The sequence below is a fragment of the Montipora foliosa genome, chromosome 13, assembly GCF_036669935.1.
Source record: "Montipora foliosa isolate CH-2021 chromosome 13, ASM3666993v2, whole genome shotgun sequence".
NCBI lineage: Eukaryota > Metazoa > Cnidaria > Anthozoa > Scleractinia > Acroporidae > Montipora > Montipora foliosa.
The window spans coordinates 18,408,669-18,422,725 of NC_090881.1; the positions used below are offsets into that span (position 1 = coordinate 18,408,669).

Here is a 14,057-nt window from a genome sequence, read left to right on the forward strand (position 1 = left end):
GGTTTATTTCCTCTCCGCAGTGCTAAAAAACCAAGACTGCTTACGCGATCTTAAGAACCGAATTCCCAAAATATAATAACAATGAGTTTATAGTTTTCAACATGACCTCCTCCTTCTCCCTTCTTCCTTCGTTTTTCTCTATCTGTTGTAAATTCCAAACTTGACAGAATTCGCAGATGTGTGTGTGTGTAATCAATAACACCTGTTTTAGAGTAAAGCAGGCGTATGATTTCGCCCCCGTTCCCATGGAAACTCGAAGGCGACATGATCCCATGATTGCGTGATCTATGGCTAGCTTTTAAATGCGTGTTCTCATAATTATTTTGTTCAGTTTAGTTCACTTTAAATTAAAGACGAAATTTCAAGCAACAGGGCTTTTCTTTTCACGCAAAAGAACCGGAAGTGTTTTTGCGCGTCTTCATGCGTTTTCAGGTTAATTCCGTCGTTTGTAGTCGATAAGCCAGCAATTTGGCTACAATCTGTGTAGCGTTTCACTCCCACTATGATGTTTTAGTAACTGCTTCTGGGACGTGTAATAATCGTTATAAATTATGTTTACAGTTATATATTAAACTGCTATTTTGAATAAAAACTTGATTAGATCGGTTTACAATCGGAGTTAAAAGGAAACGCCATGTAAAGAGAATTTGACACTTGGCTTTGCGACGTTTCCGTTGTGGTTTTCCAAAGAACAATTTACTAAGAATAACTCTGATTTTTCTCTTTTGCTTAAAGCGAAAAGGAAACAGAGACAAACGGGTTTTTTTTATCGTTGTTTGTAGTAACTTCCAGCCGATTCGATATTCGGGACTGCTTCTTTTCAATTTTTTCCTCTTGTCAGATGGTTAATTTAAATCCGTGCGGCATTGAACAACATTTGTATTTTTTTTTTTTTTGACGAAATCTCAAAATGATTAAAGCTCCCACGGAATCAGGTAATTTGTTTTTTAAGACAATCATGCCTAAATAATCGATGATAGTCTTCGGGCGCGGCCCTTTTTCGCAAGCCGCAGAGAATGTGAATTCAAATGTTCGCGCATGCTCCGTGATAAAAAAAATTCTGTGCCTCAACGCTTGCGTGCTTTTAAACGGCAGCCGAAAAAAACTTCCCAGCAGAAATTTCAACCACACTGTACTGCTCCGCTGTTTAGAATGAATGGCCCATTTACGAAAGATGCATCCTTTATTCCTTTTGCTACTCAGAGGTTTGTAACAAATTGTCTCTTTCTCAGAAACACTAATTTTGTAAAGAAACAGTCAACGGGTTACACACGAAATTTTATCTCCGTCGTCAATGCCCTGTGTGAGTACTTTGGACTCGCACAGAAAGATCCTTTTGTTTTACCCGAATCGCGAGAAATCATGTCTTGACCCGTTGCCTAACAGCGTTGGCGTTAAATTCAAAATTACATTTCAACAATTGGGGGGCATTGTAAGAGCCAAGAATATCTGCTTGTGTAAACTTTATGATATGCGTGGCAAGTCACGTCTTCACCAAGTTCAACGATTTACGCGCTTCGCTCGAACTATCTTCTCTGGAGCTTCATTTTAAAGGAATTTCTCAGCGGTGAATTAAAGTAACATAGAAAAAGCCTGAAGTTATCACAGTGGAAGAGGTAAACTTGGTTCATGATATCAGATTTATCCTAACTATGTGATCATGTACAACGTACAAAGCTCCAACTGTGACGGCCAACGTTCACGAACTTTTTTCGGTAACAACTTCATAAACAACACTTTAAATCAAGAAGTATCAGAGGCGAAACATGTCGTACGACATAACTAGTAAGGAAACGTCACTAAAACAAAACAACTGTTTTATACAACTTATATAAACGTGCGTAAACTTCTCTCATAAACTCGCTATTCACTGACAGGAAGTGGCTGGTCCGTCTTCTTCTGGAACGCCGGTCGAATAAAAGAAAAAATCGCATCGATACACGTGGGTCTATAAGAAACCAGGTTTTAAAGCAAAAGTCTCTGTAAAACTAGTTTGGAGCGATTGCAGAATATTCGTCCACAAAGAAGCGTTTTGCCGAAGTGAACGATTCGCGTCGGATAGAGTGAATTGAGTAAGAATGACTGCTGCCGCAGTGCCGCGGTAGTTTATATTGACTTAATTTCTCTCACTCTGTCAATTCCTCTTAGTGATCAAGCGAAGCAAGACTGAAATTATCCGGCTGATTTCAATGTTACGTTTCGCAGAGCAACACAGTAGTTCTTCATTTGTAAGTTTCGAAAGGCTAGAGAATTTTAAACACGTAACGTCGACAACTCCTTTAATTTAGTTCCAGCGACTCACATTATTAAAGAATCTTTTCATCGCTGGAATTCTCTGTCTTTAGATACTTCTCGTGAGAGGAAAAGACTCGTGAACGAACTTGAGTAATCGTTGAGTGCTTGGTTATGCCTGGAATCGTTCCTCGTTTGACTCAAGGCCTTTAGAAACGTTGAGAGACTCGTTAAGTCTTATTTCAGGCCCTCAATAAGACTAATAAGCGAACTTTGGTAAAATCTCACAGAAAGAAATTCTTTTAGTGTTTTAACTTTAAAAGCGTTGAATGTAAACTTGAATCGGCGTCATTTATCACTGATCAAGTTTCCGGTGGGAAGAAGTCCTTTGTGTCGGTTCGACAGAGCTGAAACAAGTGAAAGACCTGGCAACGAACGATAAATGTGCACATTAAAAAAAAAGTACATCATTGTACTCATTGTTAAAGCCTGAAAATCTTTTGAAGCACGAAATCTGGAATTCTTCGGGAATCTGGTCAGTGATCTCATCTGATGATGTGATGATCAGATGTGATGTTGAACTAATTGTGATTTTTTTTTATTATCATCAGTGTTAACCACAACGATTATAACTTTTTTTATTGTAAAAAGAAAAATCTAAAGGAAAAAAATATCTGTTCTAGTACAAATGTCTATTCAGTTTTTGTTCGTGTTGCACTCGAAATCCTTGCACGAAAAGCAAGCAAGCAACGGGCAGTTTGGACAAGGAAGATTTGCGTGTGTTTTTTAAACTACTTTTAAGAGGCCCCGTTGAGGTATCGAAATATTAGTTAATTCTCTAGCTTATGCTGAAAACAACGAAACTATCAAAATTGCGCGTGAGTTGGCAATTGCTCGCTAGTTTATCTTTCATGGATCTCTTTCATGCAGACGGTTCTGGTCACGGAAGGCGTCGACCACAAACCCAACCTCTAAAATTGGTGACGTTTGCTGAAGAGGGTTTCGCCAGATTTTTTCATCTCAAACAGCCGAATATAGGCGTGCACGAGATTCTTGAAAACCAAAACTTGTCCGAGACTGTCTCGTCTCTTGTAGGGAAGTAATGCATGGAAAGAGTTTCAATTGTTATAATACCAAAACCACTGAACAACTTTTGCCGCGATATCGAAATCGCGTCGTCGGAGTTCCGTCTAATCGCTATAAAGAGAGTTTAAAATTACTCCCACGATGGCAAACATGGTCACCACTGCACCCGGACGGAAATGCTGCCCTTCTTTGGTATTCGTTGAACAGCCAGCAATGATTTTCAGACGCAGGTGAACAAAGAAATGGATGAATCATCAATTAACCGGCAAATTGGTATTTGACCGATGGAAGCTATTGGCGCTCACGTACTAGCAGCATTCGAATCGCGAAACTCAATAACATTGGCCTTACTGGGAAGAATTTTTTAACGCATGGTTTTCTGACGGAACAAAAACGCCACAATCAATCCCATAGAAGCTTGGAAAAAACACATTACCTCCCACAGTGAAAATTGCTTCGGGCTTCGGTTTTTGTACATTTTTTTCTTTTCATAGAATGCACGAAACTGGAAATCACGCGAGCGATTTGCTTGGGGGAAGCGTGCTTTTTTCGCCCATCCGTAATGCTTAACTCTTTCATGAATCGTGTTGAATAATTTCCTATTGCTACATAAATGGAACCCACGCTTCTTGCAAAAGCTACGTATTCCAGTTCCGACATGTGTCCTACACACAAGCCTGGTGACAATGTATTTGAACGTCGCCGTAAGACTGACTCCATTAGAAACGCTTTGCATTTTTCTCTTTTGGTCCTTTGACGGGACAGCTGGAGACGATGAAAGCCGGTCGTTTAATGCGGTTTTGAGGCATTTGACAACTCGTTTTTACTTGTCCTCTCATGCGGAAAAGGAAACAAAAGCTCACCCCTTATTCAAATCACTCTTGGTGATGACGTCACCGCGAAGGCTCAGGACAAGGTGCACGATCCATCACGTACTCGCGTGATGCGTCACAAGCAAACAAGTCACGAGCATAGATACCAGCAAAACGATTAAAAATAATCGGCTTTATTTGGGTCATAAAGAAAAATCTCAACTAGTTTTTGCATTTAAAGGTCATTTTCCTTGAGTTTTGCCTAAAAGGAAAGAGAAATTAGGCTCGTCACATTGACCCTGACCTTACAAGTAATTGATGACTCATTGTTATGTAATTCGAGCCCGCGGTGTTTTGGTCGTATTGAGCATGCGCATTGCTGTGTTTCCAAATACGCCAAATACAAATTCCCCAAACTTCTCGAAATATCGGGAATCGCGTTCGCATTGCTAACTCTGGCGCATTTAAAAGAAAGTATTTCATTCATGATTTCCGCCTTTAATCGTTAGGTGCCTGCTCACTGACAAGGAGACTAGAGACATATTCGCTCCAAAGATGATAGTCCCCGTAATGGGTAAAGATCCAAGATGGTTACTTGTAGAGGTTTGCAGGGAATTTCAGCGTGGAACATGTTCGCGGACGGAGGATGAATGTCGTTTCGCACATCCACCGCCTCATGTGCTTATCCAAAATGGAAAAGTCACAGCTTGTTTCGACTCGTTGAAGGTACCTGCGTTTTTCTTTTTAAAGGACTGGTTTTATGGTGTCACGAATTTCCTGTGGTAAAGTAAAGGTTTCCGCGATTTTAGCCGCAGTCTTGGGACTTTACTTTGTTGGGAAAGATGTTCGAAAACTTGTTGCGTCGTTCAGCTTATTTTTACGACGCAACTATTTTCGCGGGCGTTTGACGTTTATGATTTCGTTAACGAGTTATGACAGCGCATTCTAAGTATCCCTCTTAATAATTCACTTTCCGTAATAATTTTTTCCTGGTAGGATTCATCGCTGTTTACAAAACTATATTTTTATTATGTAAGAAGAAATTCTCGGATTGCTTAAGGATGGCGCTGTTATGTGCAACCTCAGCATTTCAATACTTTAGGGAAACGCGCCGGGTTTCTGTCAAAACTACGTAAAACTTTGATTATAGGTCGTCTGAGTGCTTACGCTGGAGTTCTAAATTATATTTGTGGCTCTTTTGTTTAAGTCTACCAATATTTCGAACTTCAAACTGGTGGTAGACTATAAATCCAGGATTACGTCGCAGTTTGTTCTGTTATGCAATGTAGACGTCTTGTCAATTTGGAAAAAAAAAATTGCCATTTCGTTGGTGTAAATTCCAGATAAAACGTTGCGTGTTGTATTGCTTTCATGAAATGTATCTTGTATGCTCGGTTTCGTGACCGAATCGCAAGTTCACGATTTTTTTGCTGCACGAAATTTGCTATTTGCACAGCGATCACGTCAAGTTAGGGGATCTATTTTGGCTTTTCGAAATCAAACTATCGGGTGAGGAATTTTTTTTTCTCGGTTCTATTTTGTTTTCATTTTGCGCGTTTTGAGACACGGACGCACACAGCCATACAGAGAATGTTCTTTGTTCTTCCTCCTCTGGGGCAGATCTCAAAAGAATAGAAATATTTGTCCATGGCCATTCTCGAAAGCCCCGGAATTGACAAAGATCATTTTGTACTAACATCAGCTTTCAGAGAAAACTTTGACTCCAAGTGAGTCGGGGTGTCGCTTGGCGAAATCAATCGCGTGTTCTTTCTTAAATTTATTTTCAAATGATCTCACGCGATTTTTTAATTTGCCAGATCACTTAATACTTCGTTCTTTAGGGATTTCAACATAGTTGAGTTCTTTGCGTGACAGGAGTTTACATTTGCAATGTTATCATAAATTCTTGGGCTTAAACAAAAGAAATTGAAATATTGATTAAGACTTCCGTTGGTTCTGCTCTTGGCCTTGTCATGAATTCTCTTGTGTTTCCGCGTGTGGGTATTAAATATCAGAATTTTTTGCTGATTTAGTAATTTGCATATAACGTTGGGACAAAAGAAATAAAATTCGGTTCTTACGATAATTGTATGAATTTTGAGACATCTTGTATGAGTTTTGAATTTGATTTTTCAAGAATAGAAACCTTTTTAAGTGATGAAGATATTAATTAATTTTATTCTTTTCTGTATTCTTCAACTTGGAATGTAATATTCATTTAAAAAGCTACAGCTGCATTTTTTTAATACATGACCTTCAGTAACGTATTTTTCATTTCCTTTCTTTATGAAACACATGTTGTGATGTATGACGTCTTTTCAAGATTCTTTAGTCAAACCCGTTTGGCTTGTTTTTGAAAGACAATTGGGAAAATTTGCCAAAATTTAGAAGCATCTTGTCATGGTTTCCGCATTCGTTATCTTTCAAGTGAAAAATTCTTGGAAAGGTGTGCTTCAAAAATTAAATTTCAAAAGTTTTATGCTCTATTGTTGGAGACATTTTGAATTCCCAATTTTTCAGCATTTAGAACATGTTCCTTATAGTAGACTTAGTGTGAAAACACCAGCATTGTATGACCCCAATATTGTCTCCACCAGAAGGCAATTTGTTAAAAATGAACATCTTGCACATTGGGTAACAAATCTTCCTTAAGCTCCTGTGCTTAATTAGATAAACTTTTATTGATTTTCAAAAGCCTGCTTGCAAATTTATCATCCCTTGTCTGAGTATCAAATGAAAATTTGCCTGAATTTTGAGTCATTCAGCTCGAAGAAATTTTTTTTCAGAAAACGAAAAATCTTTTATTTGCGTGTGTTGTTGCCAAATCCTTTGTGTTAAAAAACTGCCGTGATATGTCCACTTGTAGTGATAAAAGAAGTTTTATTGTTTAAAGACATCGACATGTTCATGTCGGAATGTTTTTACTGTGAAAAGGATGTAGTCCAAGCAGAATCGATAAAAAGCAGGGACTATTATTGTTGGAGAGTAATTTTCTGGTGAGAGGTCAATCCTTAGACTAACAAATTTTGTGTTAAATAATTTTGACCCATGTTTAGGCAATGATCACTAAGTTTGTGTTTCATTTTGCATACAAATTCTGGGAGTGCGCTGAGCTTTGCAAGAAGTACTAAATAGATAGGAAGTGGCCTGTGTTAAGTGTTCTGCTTTCTTCCGAGTTGGTACTTGGAATTTGGTCAGTAGACTGTTTTGACAGAACTTTAATCAGCCAGGCTTTAAAAGCTGTATTTATAATGTGAACTCCCTTGCCTTTTGTATGTTCTCTTGACGTGTGAAAACCAACTGGATTGTTATCAGTACTTTGCGTATTATCACTTAATAAAATAATCTGGCCTAAGGGTTGTCATGATGATTGTAGTCTGGTAGTCTGTCGCAAAGTCAGTGATTAGATGATTTTGACAGAGATTGAAAACCCATGTCTTTGACAGTGTAATAAGTTAATTCTTAACTAATTATTGTGTTTAAAATGATAAAAATAGACAATGTTGAGATGAAAAGTACCCTGAAGTTTGATTTCATTTGGTGTTGGTAGAATGTTGAAATTTGAAGTGTGCAGCTAGCAGGAGATTTCCTTACAATGCTCAGACAAATGTCTATGGGCTTACTGGGATTTTGGTAACTTTATACCTCCTGTAAAGACCCTGTAATTACAACTTGCCCTGAACAAAAAACAGTGGTCTATTTATACCTATCTTTTGTGCACATCTGATCTCTAGCAAACCACATTCATTTATTATTGTATTGTTATTAAGTGCTTACGCTTTGATGCCTTTACAGGATTAACAACTTTAACTGCCATAAGGATCAGAATAAACCCTTTTAAGAACTTTTTTTCAAATTTCCACTTACCTTTTATTTTTGAGCAGAAGATACTTTACATGTAAGTGTAAAGTTTTTTAATAGTAGGTGCTTTAGAATTGGATCACAGGAAAAGTGCGTAAGAAACTGTTGTTTATGGGAAATAATCTTATAGAAAAGATCTGTTTGAGAACTCCTCTGAAAGCCTATGCTTAATCAGTTCTGTATTCGGAGACGTTTTCCTCAGTGGTGATCACTGTAAGGTTTCAAACAATCATAAATTGACATCCAGTGGTTTCAAGAAGAACCAATTATAGACGAAGAGCATTAGCTACTTCACTCAGAGAAGTCAGCTACTTTTTTTCAAGGACCTGTTCACCTGGAGGTGGAAGACCCCGGGTGGGTGAGGTACCCCACCTCGGTGGGGTAACCAATCGCTGTATACATTTTCTCTTTTTTTTATTGATTGTATTCACTTGAGAGGTGGGGTATCCTACCGAGGCGGGTTGCCGGGTCAGCCAGGCCGGTTAACTTGCTTAGGTGTGGTGAGCTTTCTTCTTGTGAATGCAGAAGGTGGGGTAGCCCGCCTCACTGGGGTGATGTCTATTCGGGCATTTATCGTTAGTTTGAACATTTTGAAACTCTCCCTAGTGCCCCGGGGCTTTTAATATTGCATATTAAGGCTCGCCTTTTTTTTTTTACTACGGGAAGGCGGGGTACCTCATGTACCCGGAGTCCCCCATCTCCATGTCAACAGGCCCTAAGTTAAGATAATTAAAAACAGATATTTTCAACCTAAAAGTATTAAAGAACTTGTTTTGGTTTTGGTTCTTTTAACTTTTCATGTGTTTGGTACTTGAAAGGTAAAGTTTGAGGGACACTTAAAATATAATTTTCTGTGTTTTATGGACACAAATGGATGTTAAAGTTAAGAGGACAATTTGAAGATGGCTTGTCAAAGTCCTTGTTCTTCTAAAATTAGCTTTATTTCATTAAGGTCATACCTTAACATGTATTTGTAGTTTCTAATTCTCATTCAGTTGGGGTTTGTACCACTAGCATACAGTGTACTCTGTGGTACGTGTAGTCCAGTACTTGACCAATTGAGCTAATGGCTGAATTCATGTGACCAGTTGAACAAATGGGTGAATGATTAGTGCGTCGGTGCATAAAACAGTGTTTAAAACAGTTTAAGGATTGTATTATGCAAAGATTAAATTCACTCTTTAATTTTAGAGCCGGTGTCATCGTGACAAATGCAAGTATCTGCATCCTCCAAAACATATCAAGGCTCAAATGGAGAATAATGGTCGCTTTCTTCAACAACAGCAGCAACAGCAACTCGCTTTCCAGCAACAAGCTTTTGCACCCCTAGCACAGCAGATGTTAGCAAATCCATCTTTTGTAGGTGTTTCTATTAATTTTGTTATGTTCAATTGTGTTGAATTTGCTTTGATTCTTGGGGAGTTTTTCATGAAAAAGGAGAAATGTCATTCAGAGGAGCAGGCATGGTGCATTGTATAGCACATCACTCAATCCTCGGAGCCCCGCTGGGGGAGCATAAGGCACCGTATAGCACAGGCCTCCCACCAATGTTGCCCAGGTTCTGTTCCTGGACTTGAGGCCATTTGTGGGTTGAGTTTATTCTTAGTTTTATTAAAACTGAAAAAGGAAAAAACCATACTTGTGATAGTTATACCGGCCTCTAAAGTCAAAAAGCGAGTAGAGCTGTGAGTATGACCATTCAAGTACTTTCAGACAAAGGGGATAACAGGAGGTGAAAAGATGTTTTATAGAGTTAGACAAGTGGCTTTCTTATTGGTCCAGCCAGATGGACCAGAACAACAAAGAATGTACATGTAATTATTATCTGCTCAGTGTGGTTACTACATTTATCTTTACTGTTTTCTACAGTACATAGATGTCTGTTAAACTAACAGCTCTGCTTAGAAGCCATGGAGTGCTTTTTGCATGTGACACAGTTCTGCTTTTTTTATTTGAATAGAGAACTTATTGAATCCAGGGATTCACCTTAGAACTATACGATGTATGGATGCTATATTTAACTTAAAAAAAAAAAATTGTTTTGCATAACTTTTCAGGGCTGTTAGACTAAGACATATTTGTCTTAGCTGTAAATTCTCTTGCAATGTCAGTGCAAGGTGATTTGCAGAAAGTAGGGTAAAGTTCACCTTTCTTCAAGTGCGGCCTTGTAGTGTACCTGCAAACGTGCCTCCCAGTGTTGCTTGTGGTAACCACTTGTGCAACGTTTGGTGCATCTTGCAAGACAAGTTCCATAGCATAGTATAACAGTGCCTTTAATGTGCTTTGTTTTCTTTTATTCAAGATCCCCACATGGCCACTGAGTGTCCCCGCATCAAATGGAACATACCTTCAACATCCTGTGGCATTTCTTCCAGATGCAGCAGCTCTTGCAACTCCAACTCACTCTAGAAGACTAGACAAGTCTGATAAGCTTGAGGTCAGAATGGCTTTGAACGTTGCTTAACTTTGATTGTTTAATGAAACCATTTGTGGGGTAGTTAATTCTTATTTATGCAGACATAGGAAGTTAGGTGAGATTAATCTGTCTCTTGAAGTGTCAATTTTCAGATGGCCGGTTACCCTGACCTTGCTAAGTCTGTTATTTTTAAAACTGTCTGGGCTCCAAGGTTAACACTAATTTTAGAGTCCTTAGAATGCTTGGGTGTTACATGTCTCTTGAAGTGTCAATTTTCAGATGGCCAGTTACCCTGACCTTTGCTAAGTCTGCTTATTTTTAAAACTGTCTGGGTTCCAAGGTTAACACTAATTTTAGAGTCCTTAGAATGCTTGGGTGTTACATGTATGTGTAAGTGGGCAGTACATAAATTTGGGAAAGGTGAGAGTGAGGAAAGGTCGTTTGGAAGGGGGGTAGGGACATTAGATGTTAGCCAACAGGGATTCTAAGATGCGATCTCTGAAATGGGATACAGCCATCCTTTTAACACTATTAATTTTACACGTATTACACTGTGGAAGATTAATGTTGATAATGTAAATTGCCACCGTACACTATTAATTTTACGAGTATTAGCACTGTGGATAGATTGACAGACAGACAAACAGACAGACAGGTGACCTTTTTGTTGTTTTCCTTTGGGGTAAACTGATTTGTTTTTTAATTGATTCTTATTATTAAATTGGTTGTATAAAATTAGAATAATAAGAAGCAGTTAAAAAAACCTAAGTGCCTAGAGCTGTAATGAAAATCCTCTTTGAACAGATTTTAATTGGAAAAAAATTTCTGAGGCCCAGTTACATGGAGAAAAGTTGTCCCAGGTAGAAGGGTCACTTGCCTACCCAAGCTACCCTGGGTGAGCCAATTTTTCGTACATTTCCTTATAAAATGCTGTGAACCATTTAAAGGAGAAAAAATAGTTGGCTTGGCTAAAAAGGTGACCCGGCTAGCCGAGTCGCCCGTTCTCAATGGTAAGGTCACCCTCCCAGCCTGGCCAACACGTTTTCATGGAAACACTTTGGCTCACCTAGGCGGGTCATATTGGTCAAGGCAAGATGATGAGAGCATGCATAAACGCTGTCTTCCTAGTCTCCTGACGATCGAAACTGAGGTGGGCAGCTCTTGACTCAAGCAAAAGGGTAAATTCTTTTCTCATATAAATGCTCGCTAAAGTTGACTTGGAGGGCGAACCTCTTACATGGGACAAATTTCTCCATATAAACAGGGCTTAAGTTGTTTTACACCACATTGCCACATTGCATCTAGGAAAGCTAAGGGAGAGCTCATTTTGATTATAACGTTTATGCTGGAAGGATACACATTTCCAGGAATGAAATTGATGAGATGCATGATTGTGCACTTTGGATCAACGTCATGAAGTGTTCCTTGAAGTCTAGGAGTACACCAGGCGTCGGTTGTTCAAAAAGTGGATAACGCCATCCATCGAAAAAATCACTATCCAGCGAATAAACACTAACGAAACGAATAGGCCATTTTCAAGTTTGTCTGCCTTCTCTTCAAAGCGAGTCTAAGTGCGAAGTTAATAATTACCATCACAAAAACTAATTATTAGTTCTACTTTACATATGAATGAAAACCAATTTTCATAAGAAAAACTTTGCACTTAGACTGGCTTTGAAGAGGAGGCAGACATGAACTCAAATATGGCCTATTGAGTTATCCAGTGGATAGTGATTTATCCAGTGGATACCGCTAATAACCCTTCGAACAACTGGGGCCAGGTGTTTAAAAGAGTTAATGTTAGGGGTTCTGTTATTTCTAAGGTAATCGTTTTGTAGCTGTTTTTTTATTATTGAGGAGTCTGGTCAACCACTTTGTGGCATTTGTTGTCTATATTTTAGACACAAGTGATGTTAAATTTGAGGAGAGGGTACAATGACTGTATGAGGGTACTTAGTGATGCTTAAATCAAAGTCGGCATGCTTCTCATAACTTGTAACCATCTGTTGAGTAGGTCACTGATTTCTGTGGAGTGGTGGTCTAAAAAAGTTTTGCTCTGTATGAGGCATGTGTAAGTGAAAGCAACCAGTAACCCATTGACTACTGACACAGGCACAATTGACCTTAGAGAGTATAACTTGCAACTCGTTTCCTTGGAACAAAGATGGTTATTTTAGGACACCAATTTTATGCCCAAATATGGACAAAAAAAGAATGGAAGCTGCACTCGCAGGAAAATGTACGAGCTATGTTACATCCAAATAAGGACATTTTTTAACTCAAACCCCAGCTCTGAACCAGAGTTCAATGCTTCAAGGTCATGAGCGATTTCTTAAAACATAAAATGGTCTAAAAATCCAACATTTCGGAGTAGTCATGACTTCGTTATGAAGAAAAAATGTAAACAGTTCGTTTGACTTTTCTCTTGTATTTGACACTTGTATATTCAGTTACCCTTATCACGTTTCGTAAATTTTGGTTTTCTTAGGTCTGCCGAGAGTTTCAGAGAGGTTTGTGCTCAAGAGAAGAGTGCAGGTATGCACATCCTCCAGGGCATGTTTCTGTCGACAGTTCTGATGGGATGATCACTGTCTGTATGGATTTTATGAAGGGGAGATGTCAGAGGGACACATGTCGGTATTTTCACCCACCAGGGCATCTTCAAGGGAGAGTAAGAGCTGCCCAGCAACAGACCTTACCGGTTAGTTGCATGTATTGCATTGCATTGCATTGCTTGACTTTAAAAGCAATGCATGCAGTTATTGTTTTGAATTAATGTAGTACACCATAAGCGCATGCCTGACCATTAACTAAATGAGCAATCAAAAGTCAAATGAATAGACCTTTTTGCAGATACGGCGGCCATTTTGATTTCTATTGTTTCAAAAGACATTATGGGATGCTCAGGGGGCAAATTAATATGTATTTGCCTCCTGGGCATCCCATAATAGCTATTTGAAATAATAGAAATCAAAATGGCCGCCGTATCTGCAAAAAGGTCTATTGTCTGTCAAAGTCAAATCCACAACAATAACAGTTACATGGCCAGTTCAAGTGCTCTACTAATTAGATAGACTACAAATAAATGATTAATTTAAGTCAGATCAAATTGAATTAAATATTTTTTTGTTTTTGATGAGGAGGGGGGGCCAGAGTAGCTGCAAAAAATCTTTGGAACATTAATAAGAGAACATTCCAAAACGACACAGAAATCATATATCATATCATATATCTTTATTTACCCTCGGATTTTTAGAGTAGCTTGGTGTAGCTAATATCTCCGAGCATTTACCCACCCAACCATGATACATCACAGAAATGAACCAACCATGATACATCAACCATGATACATCACAGAAATAACATCAAGGTGGAGAATCCTTCCAAGGTTTTAAAGCATGTTAAGATCTTGTGGTTAACCTTTTTAAATATAATTGTTTTGCATGTTTTAAATGGCATGATGTGACAGCCATGCTGTCCCAGACAACAGAGAGTACTTACAGTTTGCGGAAAAATAGGAGTTGACTTAGCAAAGGCTCGAACTGTATTGTTCAGGAATTTAGGGTGGGTTATGGTCCAGGTGATTTCCAGAAATTACTGTCAGCTGATTCGTCAATGATGAAGTTTCATATGGCAAGAAATAAATTCCG

The 14,057-nt window shown here is 38.6% G+C and overlaps 1 protein-coding gene across 7 annotated transcripts in view; it reads left to right on the forward strand.

Moving 5' to 3' along the window:
- The first annotated feature begins 1,048 nt into the window (after window positions 1–1,048).
- LOC137982206 (muscleblind-like protein 3) overlaps window positions 1,049–14,057 on the forward strand; it is a 32,983-nt gene continuing 19,974 nt past the window's right edge. For 3 of the 7 annotated variants that reach the window (XM_068829275.1, XM_068829274.1, XM_068829278.1), the window contains exons 1-5: window positions 1,049–1,205; window positions 4,640–4,856; window positions 9,183–9,350; window positions 10,294–10,428; window positions 12,896–13,108. In XM_068829275.1, coding sequence (XP_068685376.1) covers window positions 1,153–1,205; window positions 4,640–4,856; window positions 9,183–9,350; window positions 10,294–10,428; window positions 12,896–13,108 — 786 coding nt within the window. In that variant the 5' untranslated portion in view covers window positions 1,049–1,152. Of the gene's footprint in view, window positions 1,206–1,460; window positions 1,617–3,130; window positions 3,549–4,423; window positions 4,442–4,639; window positions 4,857–9,182; window positions 9,351–10,293; window positions 10,429–12,895; window positions 13,109–14,057 lie in introns of those variants that run through there. The other 4 variants (XM_068829276.1, XM_068829279.1, XM_068829277.1 and 1 more) reach the window with 4 other exon arrangements.